At 39.3% G+C, this 22821-nt stretch overlaps 1 protein-coding gene across 4 annotated transcripts in view; it reads right to left on the bottom strand.

The window, feature by feature from the left end:
- Positions 1-13271: 13271 nt before the first annotated feature.
- GTF2E1 (general transcription factor IIE subunit 1) overlaps positions 13272-22821 on the bottom strand; it is a 57072-nt gene continuing 47522 nt past the window's right edge. For all 4 annotated transcript variants that reach the window (XM_082394956.1, XM_082394957.1, XM_082394958.1 and 1 more), the window contains one exon: positions 13272-16068. In XM_082394956.1, coding sequence (XP_082251082.1) covers positions 16062-16068 — 7 coding nt within the window. In that variant the 3' untranslated portion in view covers positions 13272-16061. The remainder of the gene's footprint in view (positions 16069-22821) is intronic.

The raw sequence follows: 22821 nt of genomic DNA, 5'->3' as shown, positions 1-22821 counted from the left end.
GGGGACATGGTACTTGGAGTTTCCATCAAGGCTACTTGTGGGTACAAGGTTGTTTCCTAGAGGACATCAGCTCAGGAAGTATACCAAGACCCAGGATTACTTACCACAGGGAAATTGTCTCTAGATTGTTTAATGTCAGGCCTTGGTTTTATTGGCTGGCCTTAGAGCTGTCTATGCACTGGGATTATATATCCCAATCCTCAAAGTCTGTTATCACCTAAAAGCAGCTTTTGCTTTTGGCACTTGAAGAGTTGATTGTCACAATCTTCTCTTAGTAAGCTTCCTTATGCATTGGATTTTATAAATATTTATGGAAAGAAAGAAGGCAAGAAGGCAGGAAGGAAGGCAGGAAGGAAGGAAGGCAGGAAGGTTGGTTCAAGGATGCAACTGTGATTGGTCCTTGAGAACTAGGAAATAAAATTTTGTTCTGAGAGTTAATCTATACAACCAATTCATAACGGATCAAATCAGAATATGCAAAGTCATCTTAAAGGGACAGTACAGATTCTTAGCCAAATAAGTGGTTCCCTAACCTGGCTAATGATCAGAGTCACTTGGGACCCTGTAAACATTCAGATCCCTAAGCCTTTCCACAGACCCAATAAATTAGAATTTCTAGTTGAGCCAAAAAATATCTTTCTTTGTAAACCCTCCAGGTGATTTTGTGGCAATAAACCCCAGCCTGGCTAGCCGACTGGCTTTGGGAACCACTGCAAGAGGTCTGAAAAGGATTAACATATATAAAGCACAATGTGTAGGTCTGAAGAGGGTTGGTCAGCAAAGGGAATGTGGAGAAAAGGGCACAATTGGCACATTCTGGCTCAAGTAAGCAAAATTCTAGAATTGGGTGCCCTGCCAGGGTGCCAGAAACATCCAGACTATCTGGAGGGTGGATTCCTTTTGAGAAGATAGCAAAGCCAAATGAGCAGAGCCTGATGTTATTAAACATTTGAACCGACTAACTCCCCTTATCAAAGTTCCTTGCTCACTGAGCAACTTTCTGATGATTTCTCTTGCCTTACAACTGGTCTATAGGGAGCAAAGGTGCAGATCAGGCCAAATGTTTCCTATTGTAAATTAATAAACTGGCATTCTGGTTATGTATCTGTCTCTTGTGAGTTAGTATGAGTCAGCATCCTTGAGTCTGATCAACTCAGAGGTTCTGCAGAAATTGAATTCTGATGCTGCAAAGCTGAGGGCCTGACCCTAGGTCCCAGTGAATTCATCAGAGTAAAAGCATCCCATGCAGGCCCCAGGAAACCAGCCAGCTAACCTCTCTTGGAGAAGGAAAATGAGAAGGAGCCCATTTCCCAGGGACACACACTATGGAAGATTTTCTTTTTTCCTTTTTTTTTTGGCCACGCCACGTGGCTTGTGGGATCTTAGCTCCCCTACCAGGACTCGAACCCGGGCCCCCTGCAGTGGTAGCATGGAGTCCCAACAACTGGGCCACCAGGGAATTCCCTAGATTTTCTAGATGCTACATGTGTTTTATTGGGTACATTAGCTCAGAAGGGGTTATGTTGTAAGAACCTAACCTAATAAGCAGAGTCATTTAAATTGCTTTTTCTCTTCTCAAAGGGCTTTCATATGTATTAGCTCATTTGACATTTGAACTAACCTGTGAAGTGAGTCAGGCATATATTATTATTATTATTATTATTATTATTATTATTATTATTATTATTATTATTATCTGAGATGAGGAATCTGAGCACATAGTCACTTATCTTAGATCCAAAGTAAATGGCCCAGTTAGGACCAGAATCCAGATCTTTTGGCTCTTATACATTATGCTTTTCACTTCTCCTCTAATTTAATTTTAAAAATACTCTAAACAAAACCCTAAAGAAGCAATAGAATCACCTGAATGGGATACAGTGGGACTGTGTTTGCACGTGTGTATGGGGGATTAGGTTAAGGACATGGGTATGGAGGGGTAAGTAGACAGCAGAGCAGAAGAGAAATCAGATCAGTGGTGATAATAAGAAAGCACATCAAAGTTTTTTGCTTCTTAGCCCAGAGAACTGAGGAATGATTCAGTTGAATTGAGTACCTATTGTGCACAAGGCCTCATGTGCTAGGTGTTATCAAGAGGAGTAGAGCTTCAGAAAGAATATTTTTAAACATGTATTTTGGTGTGGCAAAGAGTGACACCCCACCCCCAAATCCTCTTCCTTCTTTAATGCAGCACCAAAGAGTATAATCCACACCCAGTGTATTTCGGGGAGGTGGAAAAGGGAGACTGTGGTAGTTGAGAAGCTGACTTTGATTAGGACTCTGGCAGCTAAGACCATTTGGAAATGAGGTCTTGATGACATGTCATCAGGGATGGATGTTTGTGCAAAATCCTTCTTGGGGAATAAAAAAGAATGCAGCTTCCTCAACATTTTTCCATCGTTGTATTTTACCTTAGGTCTTTAAGTCCTCGCTGACTTCACCAGTGACAGTTCCCAAAATAAACCTGTTTTTTAAAATTAAAACAGGTTTTTTAAAAAACCTGTTTTTTACAATTGCATGAAAACAAAATCTAGATTCCAGAGGAGCAGGAATTATGAAAGGGGCAAGTCCCTGTGCTCCTCTTTCTCCTGCTCTGACATGCTCTTCAGCATGATCTGCAGCTGGAACAAAGGGTTCCAGCCAGACCTCTCTGTTGATTAGCCCACAGACACTGCCCAGTGGTATGCTTCAGTCCTCATATTTTGCAAACTGGTTTCTCTTTATAAATCTGTACATTCTGATGTGAGCACTCCGGGGTGGCAAAGGGAGAGAGAGCTGCCTGTTCCCAACCCAATCAGTTCATGTCTGGCTGGATAAGCCTCCCACCTCTCTGGCTGATTCATCAGGCTCAGTCTATTCAAACAGATGGGACTTCTATTTAGGTATTTTAATAGCATGTATTTAAGATACCCTATTGAGAATCTGATCTGACAGAGGTTTGGTGAAGTGTTGATGTACTGAAAAACCAGGCTCACTAGGTAAAGAACTTCTTCCCAAGCCAGATAATTTGAATCCATTCAATCAAGTACTTCATTAAGGGTCTACTGTGCAACAGTGTGTGCCCAACATTGAGTTAAGAGTCAGAAAAGTAGAATGCTTGGCAGACAAGCCCTCAAAAACTTCTTTCTCTAGGGAGAAATAGTGCATTGATGGATGTCTTTGTAATTTTACAAACATCTATGACTGCCTACTATGTGCAAGGAGTTTGAGCAGGTAAGGAGCTAAGTAGTCAGGGTAGTGGCCATAACATCCCTTTTATATCAAGTCTACATCAAACATTGCAAGGGAAAGTGGCTCTCTATTGTCTCATGGTGAGAAAAATGAAAAAAAAAAAAAGATCTAACATTTATTGAGCACCTAAATTGAATGTATTGAATGGTCTTCAGTACACCATGTTCCTTCTTGATACCATGCTGTTGCTTGTTATTGCCCTAACTTTAAGTAATATCACTCGCCCACTCTGCTATGCTTATCCATATCTGATCCTTTTTTTTTTTTTTTAAAGAACAGATCTGACTTTCTCCAAAAGCTTTTCACTCCCAGCCTTCACCCAATAATGATATCTTTTCTTCATAGCCTTTAACCTGCCTTTTGGAACTTCAGTTTAGTACCTAAAGGCATTCATAATGTTTTGTATTAGTCTCAATCTTTTAGGTTTGTGAGACTTGGATAGTCAATAATACTACAAGCTCTTTAAGAGTAAAACTCAATTTATATTTGTTCAGTTATTCAATATCTGGTAAGCATCTACTTTGCACCAAATCACCACTGTGAGGGAAACATATAAATAAGAAAAGAACTCTCAAGGAGCTCACACATACATTTTCTATTCTGAAATGGAATCAGAATCTGTCTGGAAAACACTCAGCATAGTGCCAGACACATAGTAAGTCTTCTATAAGTGAACTATCATTAGCTATTATTTCTCTGATAGTGGATAAAAGAGTGAGAAGTAGAGATAAGAACTAAGAAGGGAAGTTATAACTGTTAGGTTACTTTTGGAGCTATGTAACAGGAAACCCAACTCAAATGACTTAAGCAATAAAGGGGACTTACTGGCTTATCTGAGAAATTCCAGAGGAAGGGTAATGATTGGTTATGCTCCAGTCAGGGTTTTGTCTCCATTTCTTTGTGATTCTTTTGGTGTCACTCCCCTGTTTTGGCTTTATCCTCAGGCTGGTAGCAAGATGATTGTAGTAACTGCAGGCTTCACATTTATACATAGCATCCAGAGGAAGAGAGAATTCACCTCTTCTGGTGGATCTCTTAAAAGTGAGGAAAAATCTTTCCTCAAGGCCCCAGTAAATCTCCCTTCTCATTTCAGTGTACCAAGTGAGTCACAACCTTTTTCTCAACCAATTCCTTGACCAAGAAATGCCATGACTACTTGGCTTGAACTAGGTTTCTGACCCAGGCACTGTTAAGAGGATGAGATTACTATATCAATTAGAATGGCCTGCTTAAACTGCAGTAACAGCCAACTCCCAGATCTCAGTGGCTTAATACTGCAAAAATTTGTCTTGCTCTTACTACATGCTGGCATAGGTCGGCAGGGGGAGCTCTACCATTATAGTCACTCTCGGACCCAGGCTGATGGAGGCTTCATCTTGACACATGCTTTAGCAATCACTGTATCAAGGGGAAGGGGACCTGGTGAATCATACACTAGCCCCTAAAGGCTTCTACCTGGAAATGACATATATCACTTCTATTCACATTTTATTAGCCAAAGCAAGTTACATGGCCACACCTACCTTCAACAAGTTATGAAATGCAATTCTATTATGTATCTAGGAGAACGAGAATATCTGAGAATAGCTACAATCACTACTGCAATTACTCTTGGCCCAATCAGGACCAGCTGTACAGATGACTTCTCCTGAAGCACATGTACTTCCTTGGGAAAGGGATCCCTTAGCAAAAATTAGGTACCACTAGGAAGGGAGCAATGGATGCTAAATAGGCAATCAATAATGTTTATTATAGAAGTTATGTGAAGGCAAAATGATCTCAGACATCAAAGAAATGGAGAAAGGAAGATCATGAACAGACTGGCAAAGGTTGAGGGAGAGAGAACCACTGTAGGACTGTAGCCATCTAGAGATCTGCACAGCAGGAAGGGCCCGGATGAAAATAGGCAGCAGGGCCAGGACATGAGTTAGCATCTTTGCTGCTACGCTTCCCAGCCCAGGCATGGGAGCATAAAAAGTATATCAGGAAGGTATGTAGGGATGGTGGATGACTTGAGGGGCTTTGTGCGAGGTCTTGGGTTGTTAAAGAAGTTGAAGAGTTGAAGAAGTCAAGGGGTCCTCAAATGGGCAGTGGGGCCAAAGTCATAATATAACCCAGAACCAGTCATATTCTTAAACTGGGTTAAGTCCTTGAGAAATAACCTAGAACAAAGACTTGTGACAGCTGGTACAGACAGACAATATGGAATCCAAATGATGGAAAACAGAGGACAGCCAATATGAGATACTGATACAAAGATAAGGCCTTCTGTCCCACCGAGTCTATAGATGTTAGAAAAAGGAGGTCTCCATGGGAGAGGAGAGTGTGAGTTTACATTAGAGCCATGTTTCTACCCAGGGGAGGCAACACAATATAGAAGAAAGAACTCTTCTAGATCAGCAGTCAGGGAACTTGTGTTTGAGTCCCAGCAATGACTATAAATATGATACAGGCAAATCATCAGAAACTTCTTTCAACTTGTTTCCTCAGCTGAAGAAAGGGGATAATCATGCCTCCTCTACCTTCCTCAGTGCTTTATGTGAATCAAATGAGATAGGAAAGCCCCCTGGTAGACTACAAAGACCTAGATAAATGTCTGTATGGGATTATAACAGACATGTGGAGCAGTGGGAAGAGTTGAGGGTGGTTAGGATATAGGTGAGACTATCTCCAACTGAATAGAGCCCAGAGGGAAAGACAGAGTGAAGATGAAGTGGAGATATCAGTGGGCTTATAGGCATTGTCTAATCAGTCAAGACTTTTTCAATTGCAAGAGACAGAAACCCAACTCAAATTGGCGTAAGAATAAAATTAAATGTATTGACCTACATAATAGAAATAATTACAAGGGTAAAAATGGCTTCAAGTATGGCAGGATTCAGGTGCTCAAGTGTTGTGGTTGGAAATCGCTCTCTCCATCTCCAGTGTCTGCCTTCCTCTGTGTTGGTTTCATTTTCAGGCAGGTTGTCCTCAAATGGTGACAAAGATTGTCCCCAGCAGCTACCAGTTATGCTCTAGCAGTTTAGTAACCCTAGTAGAAAAAGGCAGTACCTTTTTCTCATTTCAACAAAAGTCCTGAAGTAACTCTCATTATCTGGCCTGGATCATATGCTCCTCTCTGAATCAATCACTATGACTGGCATCAATCCCAGCTGAATCATATGGATGGAGAGTGGGAGAGAAATGCAAACTGTGGGAGAACAAATGAAAACCACTCACGCCCACCATAGGAAGTAGGCTTAAGAGGCTTTTTCCTGAAGTGATGATTGTGGAGAAGAGGACACAGGACACAGGAGGGAAGAACATCAAAGCAGGATTTGCAGCAGAGGGAAAGTAGCACTTTTTGGAGAAAAGCAAGTTTAAAAAGGGGACTTACCAAGTGCACTTTGGGAGATAGGGAGGTGGTATAATGAGACAGATGCTGAAATGCAGATATCTGTTGCTCAAAACACTGTGAGAACATATTTAAGAATCCCCAAAGTGGCCCAATGCACTCTTTGAGAAATAGTAGTTTAGGAGGCAAAAGCAGCCACTGTCACAGACTTTCAATTAGTTTTTTGCTTGTTAGGTGTTTTTGTTCTTAACTGCTGGGGTGGGGGAAGGAGGAAAAAGACTGTGTCAGTCTTAAAGGAACTAGACTAATGCAGGAGACATGGAGAGAGGTCTCCATATCACTGCCATAATTTTATAGCTTAATGAGTCTCAGTGGAAAAAGCAGCAAAGAAATTATCCATAAATTTACTAAAGTTATAGCCTGTCAAAGAGATGTGAAATGTGACATAAACAGCATGCTAGGTCCTCTCCACCCACCAACTAAACATAAAGGCCACCCTGTCTTGCCTTTTTTCCACCCTCCTACATACACATTATACCTGCACACAGGCACATAAAAGCAGGGAAGGATTCTCTTGGAACATTCTCAGAATCATTCATTAGACCTCCCAGGTAGGTCACTACCCTGAAAGGAAAAGCTGCCAGCCTCCTGTTTTTGAATCTGGTAGAACACGGCTGATCAAAGTTGACTTCACATTGAGAAAATGCTTGTGAGAGGCAATTTAGTTCTGGATCCATCCTCTGGATCTTAACAATTACCATCACCTCCACCCCTGATAATTGGTACACTTCCAAGCATGTTCAAACAAAAGGGCTTCACCTCATACTTAACCAAAAGAAGACATTAGCCCACTATGACCCTGGACTTAAAGGCTTGACTCTGTGACAGAGAACTGGAGCACAGAGATCACAGTCCCAGGTTAGTACTCAGATGGCCAGAATGAGTCTATGTTAGGACTTAGAGTCTAAATCCCAGGAATGGATATAAAGGGCAATGCAGAGAAGCTAATTCCTTCAGAAAAGAAAATCCAGAGAGACCTTCAAGATGGTGGAGGACTAAGACGTGGAGATCACCTTCCTCCCCACAAATACATCAGAAATACATTTGCATGTGGAACAGCTCCTACAGAACACCCACTGAACGCTGGCAGAAGACCTCAGACTTCCCAAAAGGCAAGAAACTCCCCACATACCTGGGTAGGGGAAAAGAAAAAACAGAGACAAAAGAATAGGGACGGGACCTGCACCTCTGGGAGGGAGCTATGAAGGAGGAAAAGTTTCCACACACTAGGAAGCCCCTTCACTGGCAGAGACGGGAGGTGGCGGGAGGGAAGCTTCGGAGCCATGGAGGAGAGCACAGCAACAGGGGTGCAGAGGGCAAAGTGGAGAGATTCCCGCACAGAGGATCGGTGCCGACCAGCACTCACCAGCCCGAGAGGCTTGTCTGCTCACCCGCCGGGATGGGTGGTGGCTGGGAGCTGAGGCTCAGGCTTCGGAGGTCAGATCCCAGGGAGAGGACTGGGGTTGGCTGCGTGAACACAGCCTGAAGGGGGCTAGTGCGCCACGGCTAGGTGGGAGGGAGTCCGGGAAGAAGTCTGGAACTGCCTAAGAGGCGAGACGATTGTTTCAGGTTTCATGAGGAGAGGGGATTTACAGCACCACCTAAACGAGCTCCAGAGATGGGTGCCAGCCGTGGTGATCAGCGTGGACCCCAGAGATGGGCATGAGATACTAAGGCTGCTGCTGCAGCCACCAAGAAGTCTGTGTGCAAGCACAGGTCACTATCCACACCTCCCCTCCTGGGAGCCTGTGCAGCCCACCACTGCCAGGGTCCCATGATCCAGGGACAACTTCCCCGGGAGAACACACAGCACGCCTCAGGCTGGTGCTACGTCACACTGGCCTCTGCTGCTGCAGGCTCGCCCCACATTCTGTACCCCACCCTCCTCCCCCCCACACCTGAGTGAGCCAGAGCCCCCTAATCAGCTGCTACTTTAACCCTGTCCTATCTGAGCAAAGAACAGAAGCCCTCAGGCGACCTACAAACAGAGGCGGGGCCAAATCCAAAGCTGAACCCCAGGAGCTGTGCGAACAAAGAAGAGAAAGGGACATCTCTCCCAGCAGCCTCAGGAGCAGTGGATTAAATCTCCACAATCAACTTGATGTACCCTGCATCTCTGGAATACCTGAATAGAAAACAAATCATCCCAAAATTGAGGTAGTGGACTTTGGGAGCAAATGTAGACTTGGGGTTTGTGTTCTGCATCTAAATTGTTTCTGGTTTTATGTTTATCTTAGTTTAGTATTTAGAGTTTATTATCATTGGTAGAGTTGTTTATTGATTTCGTTGCTCTCATCCTTTTTTTAAAAAAATATATATATAGATATATTGTTTTCCTTTTTCTCTTTTTTGAGTGTGGATGTGTAAGCTTCTTTGTGTGATTTTGTCTGTATAGCTTTGCTTTCACCATTTGTCCTAGGGTTCTGTCTCTCCGTTTTTGTGTTTTTGTGTTTTTTAGTATAGTTTTTAGCGCTTATTATCATTGGTGGATTTGTTTTTTGCTTTGGTTGCCCTCTTCTTTCTTTCTTTCCTTATTACTTTTTAATTATTAAAAAATTTTTTTTATTTTAATAACTTTATTTTTTTTTTCTTTCTTTCTTTTTTTCTCCCTTTTCTTCTGAGCCATGTGGCTGACAGGGTCTTGGTGCTCCGGGCAGGTGGCAGGCCTGTGCTTCTGAGGTGGGAGAGCCAAGTTCAGGACATTGGTCTACCAGAGACCTCCCAGCTCCACGGAATATCAAATGGTGAAAGCCCTCCCAGAGATCTCCATCTAAACGCTAAGACCCAGCTCCACTCACCGACCATCAAGCTACAGTGCTGGATACCCTATGCCAAACAACTAGCAAGACAGGAACACAAACCCATACATTAGCACAGAGGCTGCCTAAAATCATACTAAGGTCACAGACACCCCAAAACACACCACCAGACGTAGACCTGCCCACCAGAAAGACAAGATCCAGCCCCATCCACCAGAACACAGGCACTAGTCCCCTCCACCAGGAATCCTACACAACCCACTGAACCAACCTTAGCCACTGGGGGCAGACACCAAAAACAATGGGAACTACAAACCTTCAGCCTGTGAAAAGGAGACCCCAAACACAGTAAGTTAAGCAAAATGAGAAGACAGAGAAACACACAGAAGATGAAGGAGCAAGGCAAAAAACCCACCAGACCTAACAAATGAAGAGGAAATAGGCAGTCTACCAGAAAAAGAATTCAGAGTAATGATAGTAAAGATGATCCAAAATCTTGGAAATAGAATGGAGAAAAAACAAGAAACGTTTAACAAGGACCTAGGAGAACTAAAGAACAAACAAACAGTGATGAACAACACAATAAATGAAACTTAACATTGTCTAGAGGGAATCAATAGCAGAATAACTGAGGCAGAAGAACGGATAAGTGACCTGGAAGATAAAATAGTGGAGATAATTATCACAGAGCATAACAAGGAAAAAAGAAGGAAAAGAATTGAGGACAGTCTCAGAGACCTCTGGGACAACATTAAACACACCACCATTTGAATTATAGCGGTCCCAGAAGAAGAAGAGAAAAAGAAAGGGTCTGAGAAAATATTTGAAGAGATTATAGTCGAAAAATTCCCTAACATGGGAAAGGAAATAGTCAATCAAGTCCAGGGAGCACAGAGAGTACCATAGACGATAAATCCAAAGAGAAACACACTGAGACACATATTAATCAAACTATCAAAAATTAAATACAAAAAAAAATATTAAAAGCAGCAAGGGAAAAGCAATAAATAACATACAAGGGAATCCCCATAAGGTTGACAGCTGATTTTTCAGCAGAAACTCTGCAAGCCAGAAGGGAGTGGCAGGACATATTTAAAGTGATGAAAGGGAAAAACCTACAACCAAGATTACTCTACCCAGCAAGGATCTCATTCAGATTTGATGGAGAAATTAAAAGCTTTACAGACAAGCAAAAGCTAAGAGAATTCAGCACCACCAAACAAACTTTAAAACAAATGCTAAAGGTACTTCTCTATGCAGGAAACACAAGAGAAGGAAAAGACCTACAATAACAAACCCAGAACAATTAAGAAAATGGGAATAGAAACATACATATCGATAACTAACTTAAATGTAAATGGATTAAATGTTCCAACCAAAAGACACAGACTGGCTGAATGGATACAAAAACAAAACCCATATATATGCTGTCTGCAAGAGACCTACTTCAGACCTAGGGAAACATACAGGCTGAAAGTGAGGGGATGTAAAAAGATATGCCATGCAAATGGAAATCAAAAGAAAGCTGGAGTAGCAATTCTCATATCACACAAAACAGACTTTAAAATAAAGACTATTATAAGAGATAAAGAAGGACACTACATAATGATCAGGGGATCAATCCAAGAAGAAGGTATAACAATTGTAAATATTTATGCACCCAACATAGGGGCACCGCAATACATAAGGCAAATGCTAACAGCCATAAAAGGGGAAATCGACAGTAACACAATCATAGTAGGGGACATTAACACCCCACTTTCACCAATGGACAGATCATCCAAAATGAAAATGAAAAAGGAAACAAAAGCTTTAAATGATACATTAAACAAGATGGACTTAATTGATATTTATAGGACATTCTATCCAAAAACAACAGGATACACTTTCTTCTCAAGTGCTCATGGAACATTCTCCAGGATAGATCATATCTTGGGTCACAAATCAAGCCTTGGTAAATTTAAGAAAATTGAAATCGTATCAAGTATCTTTTACGACCATGACACTGTGAGACTAGATATAAATTACAGGAAAAAATCTATAAAAATTACAAACACACGGAGGCGAAACAATACACTACTAAATAACCAAGAGATCACTGAAGAAATCAAAGAGGAAATCAAAAAATACCTAGAAACAAATGACAATGAAAACACGATGACCCAAAACCTATGGGATGCAGCAAAAGCAGTTCTAAGAGGGAAGTTTATAGCAATACAATCCTACCTCGAGAAACAAGAAAAATCTCAAATAAACAACCTAACCTTACACTTAAAGAAATTAGAGATAGAAGAACAAAACACCCCCAAAGTTAGCAGAAGGAAAGAAATCATAAAGACCAGATCAGAAATAAATGAAAAAGAAATGAATGAAACGATAGCAAAGATCAATAAAACTAAAAGTTGATTCTTTGAGAAGATAAACAAAATTGACAAACCATTAGCCAGACTCATCAAGAAAAAAAGGGAGAAGACTCAAATCAATAGAATTAGAAATGAAAAAGGAGAAGTAACAAATGACACTGCAGAAATACAAAGGATCATGAGAGATTACTACAAGCAACTATATGGCAATAAAATGGACAACCTGGAAGAAATGGACAAATTCTTAGAAATGCACAACCTTCCGAGACTGAACCAGGAAGAAATAGAAAATATGAACAGACCAATCACAAACACTGAAATTGAGACTGTGATTAAAAATCTTCCAACAAACAAAAGCCCAGGACCAGATGGCTTCACAGGTGAATTCTATCAAACATTTAGAGAAGAGCTAACACCTATCCTTCTCAACCTCTTCCAAAATAGAGCAGAGGGAGGAACACTCTGAAACTCATTCTACGAGGCCACCATCACCCTGACACCAAAACCAGACAAAGAAAGAAAACTACAGGCCAATATCACTGATGAACATAGATGCAAAAATCCTCAACAAAATACTAGCAAACAGAATCCAACAGCACATTAAAAGGACCATACACCATGATCAAGTGGGGTTTATCCCAGGAATGCAAGGATTCTTCAATATACACAAATCAATCAATGTGATACACCATATTAACAAATTGAAGGTGAAAAACCATATGATAATCTCAATACATGCAGAAAAAGCTTTCAACAAAATTCAACACCCATTTATGATAAAAACCCTCCAGAAAGTAGGCATAGAGGGAAATTACCTCAACATAATAAAGGCCATATATGACAAACCCACAGCCAACATCATCTTCAATGGTGAAAAACTGAAACCATTTCCACTAAGATCAGGAACAAGACAAGGTTGCCCACTCTCACCACTATTATTCAACATTGTTTTGGAAGTTTTAGTCACAGCAAACAGAGAAGAAAAAGAAATAAAAGGAATCCAAATTGGAAAAAAAGATGTAAAACTGTCACTGTTTGCAGATGACATGATACTATACATAGAGAATCCTAAAGATGCTACCAGAAAACTACTAGAGCTAATCGATGAATTTGGTAAAGTAGCAGGATACAAAATTAATGCACAGAAATCTCTTGCATTCCTATACACTAATGATGAAAAATCTGAAAGAGAAATTAAGGAAACACTCCTATTTACCACTGCAACAAAAAGAATAAAATACCTAGTTATAAACCTACCTAAGGAGACAAAAGACCTATATGCAGAAAACTATAAGACACTGATGAAAGGAATTAAAGATGATACAAACAGATGGAGAGATATACCATGTTCTTGGATTGGAAGAATCAACATTGTGAAAATGACTATACTACCCAAAGCAATCTACAGATTCAATGCAATCCCTATCAAACTACCACTGGCATTTTTCACAGAAGTAAAACAAAAAATTTCACAATTTGTATGGAAACACAAAAGACCCTGAATAGCCAAAGTGATCTGAGAAAGAAAAACGGAGCTGGAGGAATCAGGCTCCCTGACTTCAGACTATACTACAAAGCTACGGTAATCAAGACAGTATGGTACTGGCACAAAAACAGAAACATAGATCAATGGAACAGGATAGAAAGCCCAGAGATAAACCCACGCACATTTGGTCACCTTATTTTTGATAAAGGAAGCAAGAGTATACAATGGAGAAAAGAGAGTTTCTTCAATAAGTGGTTCTGGGAAAACTGGACAGCTACATGTAAAAGAATGAAATTAGAACACTCCCTCACACCATACACAAAAATAAACTCAAAACGGATTAAAGACCTAAATGTAAGGCCAGACACTATCAAACTCTTAGAGGAAAACATAGGCAGAACACTCTATGACATGCATCACAGCAAGATCCTTTCTCACCCACCTCCTAGAGAAATGGAAATAAAAACAAAAATAAACAAATGGGACCTAATGAAACTTAAAAGCTTTTGCACAGCAAAGGAAACCATGAATAAGACAAAAAGACAACCCTCAGAATGGGAGAAAATATTTGCAAATGAAGCAAGTGATAAAGGATTAATCTCCAAAATTTACAAGCAGCTCATGCAGCTCAATATCAAAGAAACAAACAACCCAATCCAAAAGTGGGCAGAAGACCTAAATAGACATTTCTCCAAAGAAGCTATGCAGATTGCCAACAAACACATGAAAGGATGCTCAACATCATTAATCATTAGAGAAATGCAAATCAAAACTACAATGAAGTATCATCTCACACCAGTCAGAATGGCCATCATCAAAAACTCTACAAACAATAAATGCTGAAGAGCATGTGGAGAAAAGGGAACCCTCTTGCACTGTTGGTGGGAATGTAAATTGATATAGCCACTATGGAGAACAGTATGGAGGTTCCTTAAAAAATACGACCATATGACCCAGCAATCCCACTACTGGGCATATACCCTGAGAAAACCATAATTCAAAAAGAGTCATGTACCACAATGTTCATTGCAGCTCTATTTACAATAGCCAGGACATGGAAGCAACCTAAGTGTTCATCAACAGGTGAGTGGATAAAGAAGATGTGGCACATATATACAATGGAATATTACTCAGCCATAAAAAGAAACGAAATTGAGATATCTGCAGTGAGGTGGATGGACCTAGAGTCTGTCATACAGAGTGAAGTAAGTGAGAAAGAGAAAAACAAATACCGTATGCTAACACATATATATGGAAACTAAAAAAAAAAAAAAAAAAAGGTTCTGAAGAACCTAGGGGTAGGACAAGAATAAAGATGCAGATGTAGAGAATGGACTTGAGGACATGGGGAGGGGGAAGGGTAAGTTGGGACGAAGTGAGACAGTGGCATGGACATATATACACTACCAAATGTAAAATAGATAGTGGAAAGCAGCCACATAGCACAGGGAGATCAGCTAGGTGCTCTGTGACCACCTAGAGGGGTGGGATAGGGAGGGTAAGAGGGAGACGCTAGAGGGAGGAGATATGGGGATATATGTATATGTATAGCTGATTCACTTTGTTATAGAGCAGAAACTAACACACCATTGTAAAGCAATTATACTCCAATGAAGATGTTAAAAAAAAAAATCCAGGATGCTTGAAATCTTACCTCATATGCATGCCTCCTATTACTCTGTCCTCTGTAGCTGTTGCCAGGAAAGGCTGTCTGGTCACAAACCCTAGAATTCTGACATTTTCTGTTGACTCTCACATCTTGGTTTCAAGGCCCTGTCTACTCCCCAGTGATTGATAGTAATTACTGCACAGTGCTGGGAGAGGTATTACTTTAAAAAGAACAGCACATAGATATAAATTATCACAAACCCAGCAATTTCACTCTTAGTTATATACCCCCCCAAGCTGAAAATAGGTACTCAAATACTTGTACATGAATGTTCATAGCAGCATTATTATTCACAATAGCTAAAATGTGGAAACAACCCAAATGTCCATCAACAACTGAATGGATAAACAAATTGTAGAAATACACAAAACAGAATACCACTCAGTCATAAAAAGGAATGAAGTACTGACACATGCTACAACATGGGTGAACCTCTAAAATATTAATGCTAAGTGAAAGAGGCCAGATACAAAGGGTCACATATTGAGTGATTCCATTTATATGAAATATCCAGAATAGGTAAATGCATAGACAGAAGGAAGACTGGTAGTTGCCAAGGGCTGGGGGGAAAGGAGAATGGGGAGCAACTGCTTAATGGGTATGGATTTTGTTTTGGGGTGATGAAAATGTTTTGGAACTGGATGCAGATGGTACTTGCACAATACTGTGAATGCACCAAATGCCACTGAATTGTTCAATTTAAAATGATTAATTTCATGTCATATGAATTTCACCACAATAAAAAAAAGGGAGGGGGATACTGATTCAGCCAGCATATACCTTTATCCCCTAACTCCCTCACTTCTACCTGAAGGTGTATGTAGAAAGGTGAAGTATTGGCCATTATGTGACCACGAAGCAAAAAATATTTGCCAAGAATGGCTGAGCATAAAGATAAAAGGAAGCTAGGTCTTTGATATCATGAAGGAAACCATGGTATCATCAATTTTAATTTATTATGAGACAAATAAAATCCCTAGTTGAAGAAATAGGACAATCTTTCTTCTTTACAATTTCTTCTTTAAAGATTGACTTTAACATAGACTAAGTGAACAAATTCACATGTAAGCTTTCAGTCAGACGCATTTGTTAGATGTACTTTTGGTTAGGTGGTTTCACCAGTTGCTGGGAAAATGCACTTTGCTGCGTAGATCAGCACTCACCATCTGTAAGCATTCCAAACAGGAAGATAATTAATACAAAATAGCATCACAAACATTAGGTATTCAAGTAATGACAGAAACGGAAAATAACAGTCTTTTATATAAAGGCCATGGTTTACTCCTGGCCTGAATAAACATAATTGTTTATTCATTCAATATGTATTGATGACTACTTACTATGTGTCAGGCATTGAGCCAGGGATATGAGCCAGAACACTGCAGTGAGCAAGAAAGATAAGCCTCTGCCCTCATGGAGCTTACATTCTAGTGAGGGGAGAGACAGACAATAAACACATGAGCAGTCTCACATACACTGCCTGTTAATATCATGCATACAGAGCAACACACTGGGCTTCCAACTCCTTTGATTTAGGACTGGCTGTCAGCTCCTCCGTCTCTGGTGTGGTTTCACAGGGTGCTCAGGTTCCTCAGTTACCTAGGAGTCAGCAGCACTTTCAACATCACAACATTGGTCTCAGTAGTCAACAATTTCTCAGTTCCTTATCTCCACTGCTGATGTCATCCCTACATTTCACCTTACTTCAGGAAACACACAAACCAAGAAAACACTTCATCCCAACCATTCCCACCCCTAAAAGGGGAAAAATTAAACCAGAAGCAAAATCCATTACTGTTCCCAAGAGAAAGAGCCTACCAACAAAACAAAGCCTGCCTTTCTGGTAGAGGATGAGGGAGGAGAAGAGAGTGGGCACAGCATTCAGGTCAAAAACTTGTACATGAGGAATAACGCAAATAATCACTAAGCACAATACAAAACTAGCAACTGAAGAGAATGCCTTAGACTAGTGCTGTTCAAGAGAAATATAATGCAAGCTACAAATGTGAGCAATATACGCAATATAAAATTTTCTAATAGCCATATAAAAGAAACAAAAAGAAACAGGTGAAATTATCTTTAATAGCATATTTCCTCTAACCCAAGATAGCTACAGTACTATTTTTTCAACAATTATCAATATAAAAAATTATTAATAAGATATTTTACCTTCTTTAATCCCATTCTGAGTCTTCAAACTTTGGTATGTGTTTCATATTTACAGCACATCTCAATTTGGACTAGATATAGTCCAAGTACTCAATAGACACAAGTGGCTAGCGGCTACCAAATTGGACAGGGCAGCCCTAGACAAAGTACTCACTAAGTTCCCTTTTCCATGAACATTAAAGCTAATGGCTCCCCAGAACTAAAGCTTCTAGACATCTCATTGGCTGCATCAAAGAAGCTATATTCTGCTACCCTCTACTGTTAGTCCTGGGGACACAGCCCTAGGTACCACGAACCACAAGTAAACATAATTCACTGATTAAGAAAAATATATATATATAAATGTATGTATGTGTATATATACACATACATATACATATTCAGGCAGGAACAAAATGATATGACGTGTTAGAGAAAAGACTATGTTTTCCTAGTGCCAATTCATCTGTCCATTCATCCATTCAACATTTGTTGAGAGCCTATAATGCACCAGAATTAACTGCATATGCTAGTATCCTGCCCTCAGGGAACTTACCATCTTTTGGGGGAGAAGTTGATAGATATAAATAATTAAATAAAAAAATAAATAAGTTCACTGTCCATAGCAATTTTGCTATGAAGAAAATAAAACAGGAAAATATCATCATGAATGGGAGAAGAGATTACTTTAGATACGGCAAAGAAGGCTTTTCTGAGAATGTGCTATTTAAGCCGAGAATGAAATAAAAGGGACAAAAACGGAGAAGAATGTTCTGTGCAGAGAATACAATTAGGGCAAAGACCTCAGGCAGGAAAAACCTTGGCATATTTGCAAAACAAAGAATGTCAATGTGGTTAGACAGTAGTTAACAGGGAGAAGAATAGTAGATGTAGTCATAAAAGTAGCCAGGGGCCAGACCTGTTAGGACCCATAGAAAAGGGTCAGGAGTTTAGAGTCTAGATGTTATTCTAAGAAAAAGTCAATGAAGGGTTTTAAGCGCCAGGGGTGGATGGGGGGGTGGTTTGTTAATATGGCTTGGAGTAGGCTGGTAGTGGTGGGGTCAGATTTAGAATATATTTTCAATTTATCAGCAAGTCCTATCAGCTCTATTTCAAATCTGATAGGACCTGCTGATGAATGGGACATGGGATGAAAAAAAGAGAGGATGGCCAACTACTAGACTTTTGGTGTGAGCATGCAGGTGGAATGGTGGTGTCATTTACTGAGATGGGGAGCTGAAACAGGAACAAACACTGCTCCCGCTCCTGTATTTCCAATCTTGATAAATGGAACAACCATTCAGTCAGAAGCCAGAGCTTCATCCAAGGTGGTGCCATATCCAAAGAGTCACCAAATCCGTTAATGCCACCTCCCCAAACTTTCTTAAAGCTGTCCCCTTTTTTCCATCCCCACTGACTTGGACAGGTCTTTAGACCTATTACTCATTAAGACTATTGAAATCACCTTAATAATCTCCAGGTTTCAATTCCAACCCAATGTCAACGCTACAAATTGTTCCCCTGCTTAAAATTCTCCAACAATCTTTGTGAAGAGCGACTTGGCAATAGCTATCAGTTTAAAATGGACATGTCCTGTAATTTGGCTATTTCTCTCTTATGGTTCTATACTATAGAAGTACTCAGAGAATGTGGTTATGAGGGTAATTCATTATAGCACTTTAATAGTGAAAAACTGGACACTACCTAAACGCCATTCAAGAAGGGAATTGTTACATAAACCATCATATAATTATATTATAAAATTCAATCTAGTCCTTATCTTTAAAAATGAAGCAGGTTTAAATATACTGATATAGAAAGATCTCCAAGATATTTCAAAAACAAATGGCAATGTGTATATGATTGTATTTATTTAAAAAGCATTGAAGCAGGTTTAAATATACTGATATAGAAAGATCTCCAAGATATTTCAAAAACAAATGGCAATGTGTATATGATTGTATTTATTTAAAAAGCATTGCAGTATATCTGTGGGTATGTATGAGTATGTTGTTTCTAAAGGCCTAGAAAATGTCACATTAAACTATCAACAATGGTTACCTCGGGGTAAATGAAATAGGGATGGGCTGGGTGGGGAGTTCTCATTTTTAACTATATATATATATTTCTTATTGGATGAATTTTTAAATAATTAATACATTTATATAACAACAACAACAAACTGTACAACTATCCTGTATGCTTTGACATGATTCAAGGCACTTTAGCACCTGGCACCAGCCTTCATTTCCAGACTAATTTCTCAGACTTATTTACATTAGGTAGGCGATAATGTACTTTCATGTGATGGGAAATGTGGGTTGATTCTTGAAGCTGGGTCGTGTACTAGACCTATCTGCTTTGCAACTGGAATAGGAAAGGCAGCGTCTAGTATTCAGGAGGACAGGAAGCTCTTTCTGAAGAGAAGCTAAGGTTAAGCTAAGGTTCCTTCCCTTGAGGGCACACCAGAATTAGTTCATTCCTTTAGCTCTTCAAAGGAAGAAGTAAAATTTCAAGACTCTTGCCCCTTCTCAACCCATTTGGCTTTACATGTTTTAAGAATACCTGTACTTATCTTGTTCACAGTTTATTTTACTTTTATAATATGAAAATCCAATAGAAAAGACAGCAAATTTAGTGCCATAGTTCCAGTTCCTTTCTGAAAATCTTCTTCATTTCCCCAAGAGATTTTTAGATGTTAAAAAAAAAAAAAAAAAGTGATAGTAGCCCAGCTCTGATAGAGATAACACATGTGAAATAGCTTTGGTAGAAACAAAACGTTGAACAAACAGAAGGCAGAATTATACCAATTTCTAAATTCTAAAGATTTTCATATTTGTTTTTTGATTGTCATTTCCTAGTTAACGTTTTTTAAACTCAGGAATAAAGAGAACAAGAAAGTACATATGTAAGTCTTTCTATTGTGGTCCTGGCTGGGAATCTAATCATAGAGCCAACCGGTAGAAAGAAAATGAACTGCTCTTCCCAATCTTGTTCCCATTCAGCGTCTAATTCTCTCAAAATGATACCAAAAAGAGTTATGAAATATTCGATTATTTCCGCCTTAGTCTGTGAGATTAGAAATGAAGTACCTTGGCAAGATAGGAAGAAAGAAACCTAATTAGCAATTGTTTATGCTCTGGTTTGCTACATTCTAAATCCTAAACCTGCCACCTACACTAGTCCCTCAATTAAAATATCATTCAACTGGTTTGAATTGCTGTAGAACATCAGAAGATTTTTGTTGTTGTTGTTTTGTTATTATTATTCGGCCTCATTTTAAAATGTATTAGCTACCACTTACCTCCATAAACTATCAGAGCAGAAAGGAATCATTGGTGATTCTAGCATAATCCTCTCATTACTGACAGCTGAGAAACTAGCCCAGAAAGATTACATCAGATAATGCTGTCACACTGCAAGTGTCTAGTTAACTGGAGCTGGGACTAGAACCTAGTCTCCTGACTTCCAGTCTCTGCTAAATTGTATATTTTCTTTTAATCATTTAAAGTTAATGCTCCTTAAGGTGTTTTGGAAAAAGCGGTATCTAAATAAGAAAAAGGCTTCGACTTCAAGGGCAGATAGAATGAAAGCAGTTTTCCAGCAGATACAAAGCTATGGATCACCTAGGGCCAGTTATTTATTCATCATCTTACTTTTGGCCAAATATATGAGTAATATTTTTTTAGTGCAATGAGAGGAGAAAAAAGTTGGAAAGTGGGGGGGGGAGTGGGAAAAAAGTAGGTGGGAAAACGGTTCCTTGGTTAGGGAAACATCTTGATAGGCCACTTTGGATGTGATAGGATCTTTCAAGGCCCTGCTTGGAGTAGGAATAAAACAAAGAACTAAATTATTTTCTCTAATACATTTATAGTTTTCCAAGGTCTTTGGAAAGAAAAGGGTGATAATGAGAAGGAAAAAGGAAGCTGAAATTTTAGCAAGGAAGGCAGGACTCTACTTGGGATGAAACATGTGAGAATGGCAAAGACACTCTTTAAGAACAAGGATGTATATACAATCCACTCATATACCTTGACTATTCAGTGCTGAGACAAAAACCCCTCTCATTGCCCGTCCCCTGCCCATTACTACAAAAACTTCAGTGAAGATCTGCTACACAGACTTGTGTCCATAGTACTGTGAGAGTTGGTATACGTAGTGCAGAGGAGAGGTGAAGAGGCCAGGGAAGCAGGGAGGCTTCCTGAAGTAAGGAGAAACCTGGCCAGTGTAATGGCTAGGATACCAAACGAAAATGTTTCAAGGAAAAAGTGGGTTGATAGCATCAAATCCTAAAGAGCAGCCAAAGAGATTGAGAAATAAAGGGCTGTTAGGTTGGACAATTAGGACTGGAGAAAGCTGTTTCAGTGTAGTAACAGGGCATAACACAGACTGCAAGAGGGAGATGAAAGAAATACACAACAAGTCTAGATGAGTCTTTAAGAAGTTGGTAGATAATGGACAAGAAAAATAGAACAGTAGCTTTAGGAAGCAGAACATGTAAGTTGGATTCAAGAAAAAACAATAACAAGAAACATGTATTCACTGAAATGAAGATCTGAGAGTTCACCTACAACTACATTTTAAAACTTAACATCTGATTATTATTTTATTTAAATGAACTTCTTTCTAAATTTTGTTTAGAAAACAATGTTTAAAAGTTGAATAGCCCCATATGCACGAGGTACATACATAAAGTCATTCTTTTTTTTTTCTTTTACCTCAAATAAAAATTTATTTCCAATATATTTATCAACAACCTAACTATCCGTCTTAAAGAACTAGGAAAAACAGGGAAAATTAAATTCGAATATATCAAATAGAATGAGATACTATAGATTAAAATGGAGACAGAGGAGAGAAAAACAACAAAGAAAATCAGCAAAAGTAGGTTCTTAGCAAAGATCCAGGAAATTGACAAATTTTCAAATAAGGTGACTAAGAAAAAAGAGAGAAGATTTAAATTATTAAAATAAGTGGTGGACATTACTACTGAATTTACAGACATAAAAAGGATGCTAAGGGTATACTATGCACAACTGCACCTCACGAGATTAGATAATCCAGGTGAAATGGATGACTTCCTGGAAATTCTCCCACCAAAACTAAACCATGAAAAAATAGAAAATCTGATTAGATTTAAAAAATTAAGAAAATTGAATCACAAATCTAGAAAGTCCAACAAAGACAGCCATGTACCATATGGATTCACTGTTGAATTCTACCAAACATAAAAATATATAAATATATATATAAATATATATATTTTAACATCTTTATTGGAGTAAAATTGCTTTACAATGGTGTGTTAGTTTCTGCTTTATAACAAAGTGAATCAGTTATACATATACATATGTCCCCATACCTCTTCCCTCTTGCATCTCCCTCTATCCCACCCTCCCTATCCCACCCCTCTAGGTGGTCACAAAGTACCAAGCTGATCTCCCTGTGCTATGCGGTTGCTTCCCACTAGCTATCTATTTTACATTTGGTAGTGTATATATGTCCATGCCACTCTCTCACTTTGTTCCAGCTTAGGCTTCCCCCTCCCCGTATCCTCAAGTCCATTCTCTAGTAGGTCTGCATCTTTATTCCCATCTTGCCCCTAGGTTTTCCATGACCATTTTTTTTTAAGATTCCATATATATGTTAGCATATGGTATTTGTTTTTCTCTTTCTGATTTACTTCACTCTGAATGACAGTCTCTAGGTCCATCCACCTCATTACAAATAACTCAGTTTTGTTCCTTTTTATGGCTAAGTAATATTCCATT

Source organism: Balaenoptera borealis (genome assembly GCF_965194805.1).
Source record: "Balaenoptera borealis genome assembly, chromosome: 5".
Classification (NCBI taxonomy): Eukaryota; Metazoa; Chordata; class Mammalia; order Artiodactyla; family Balaenopteridae; genus Balaenoptera; species Balaenoptera borealis.
This window is presented reverse-complemented; position numbering and strand designations above follow the sequence as displayed.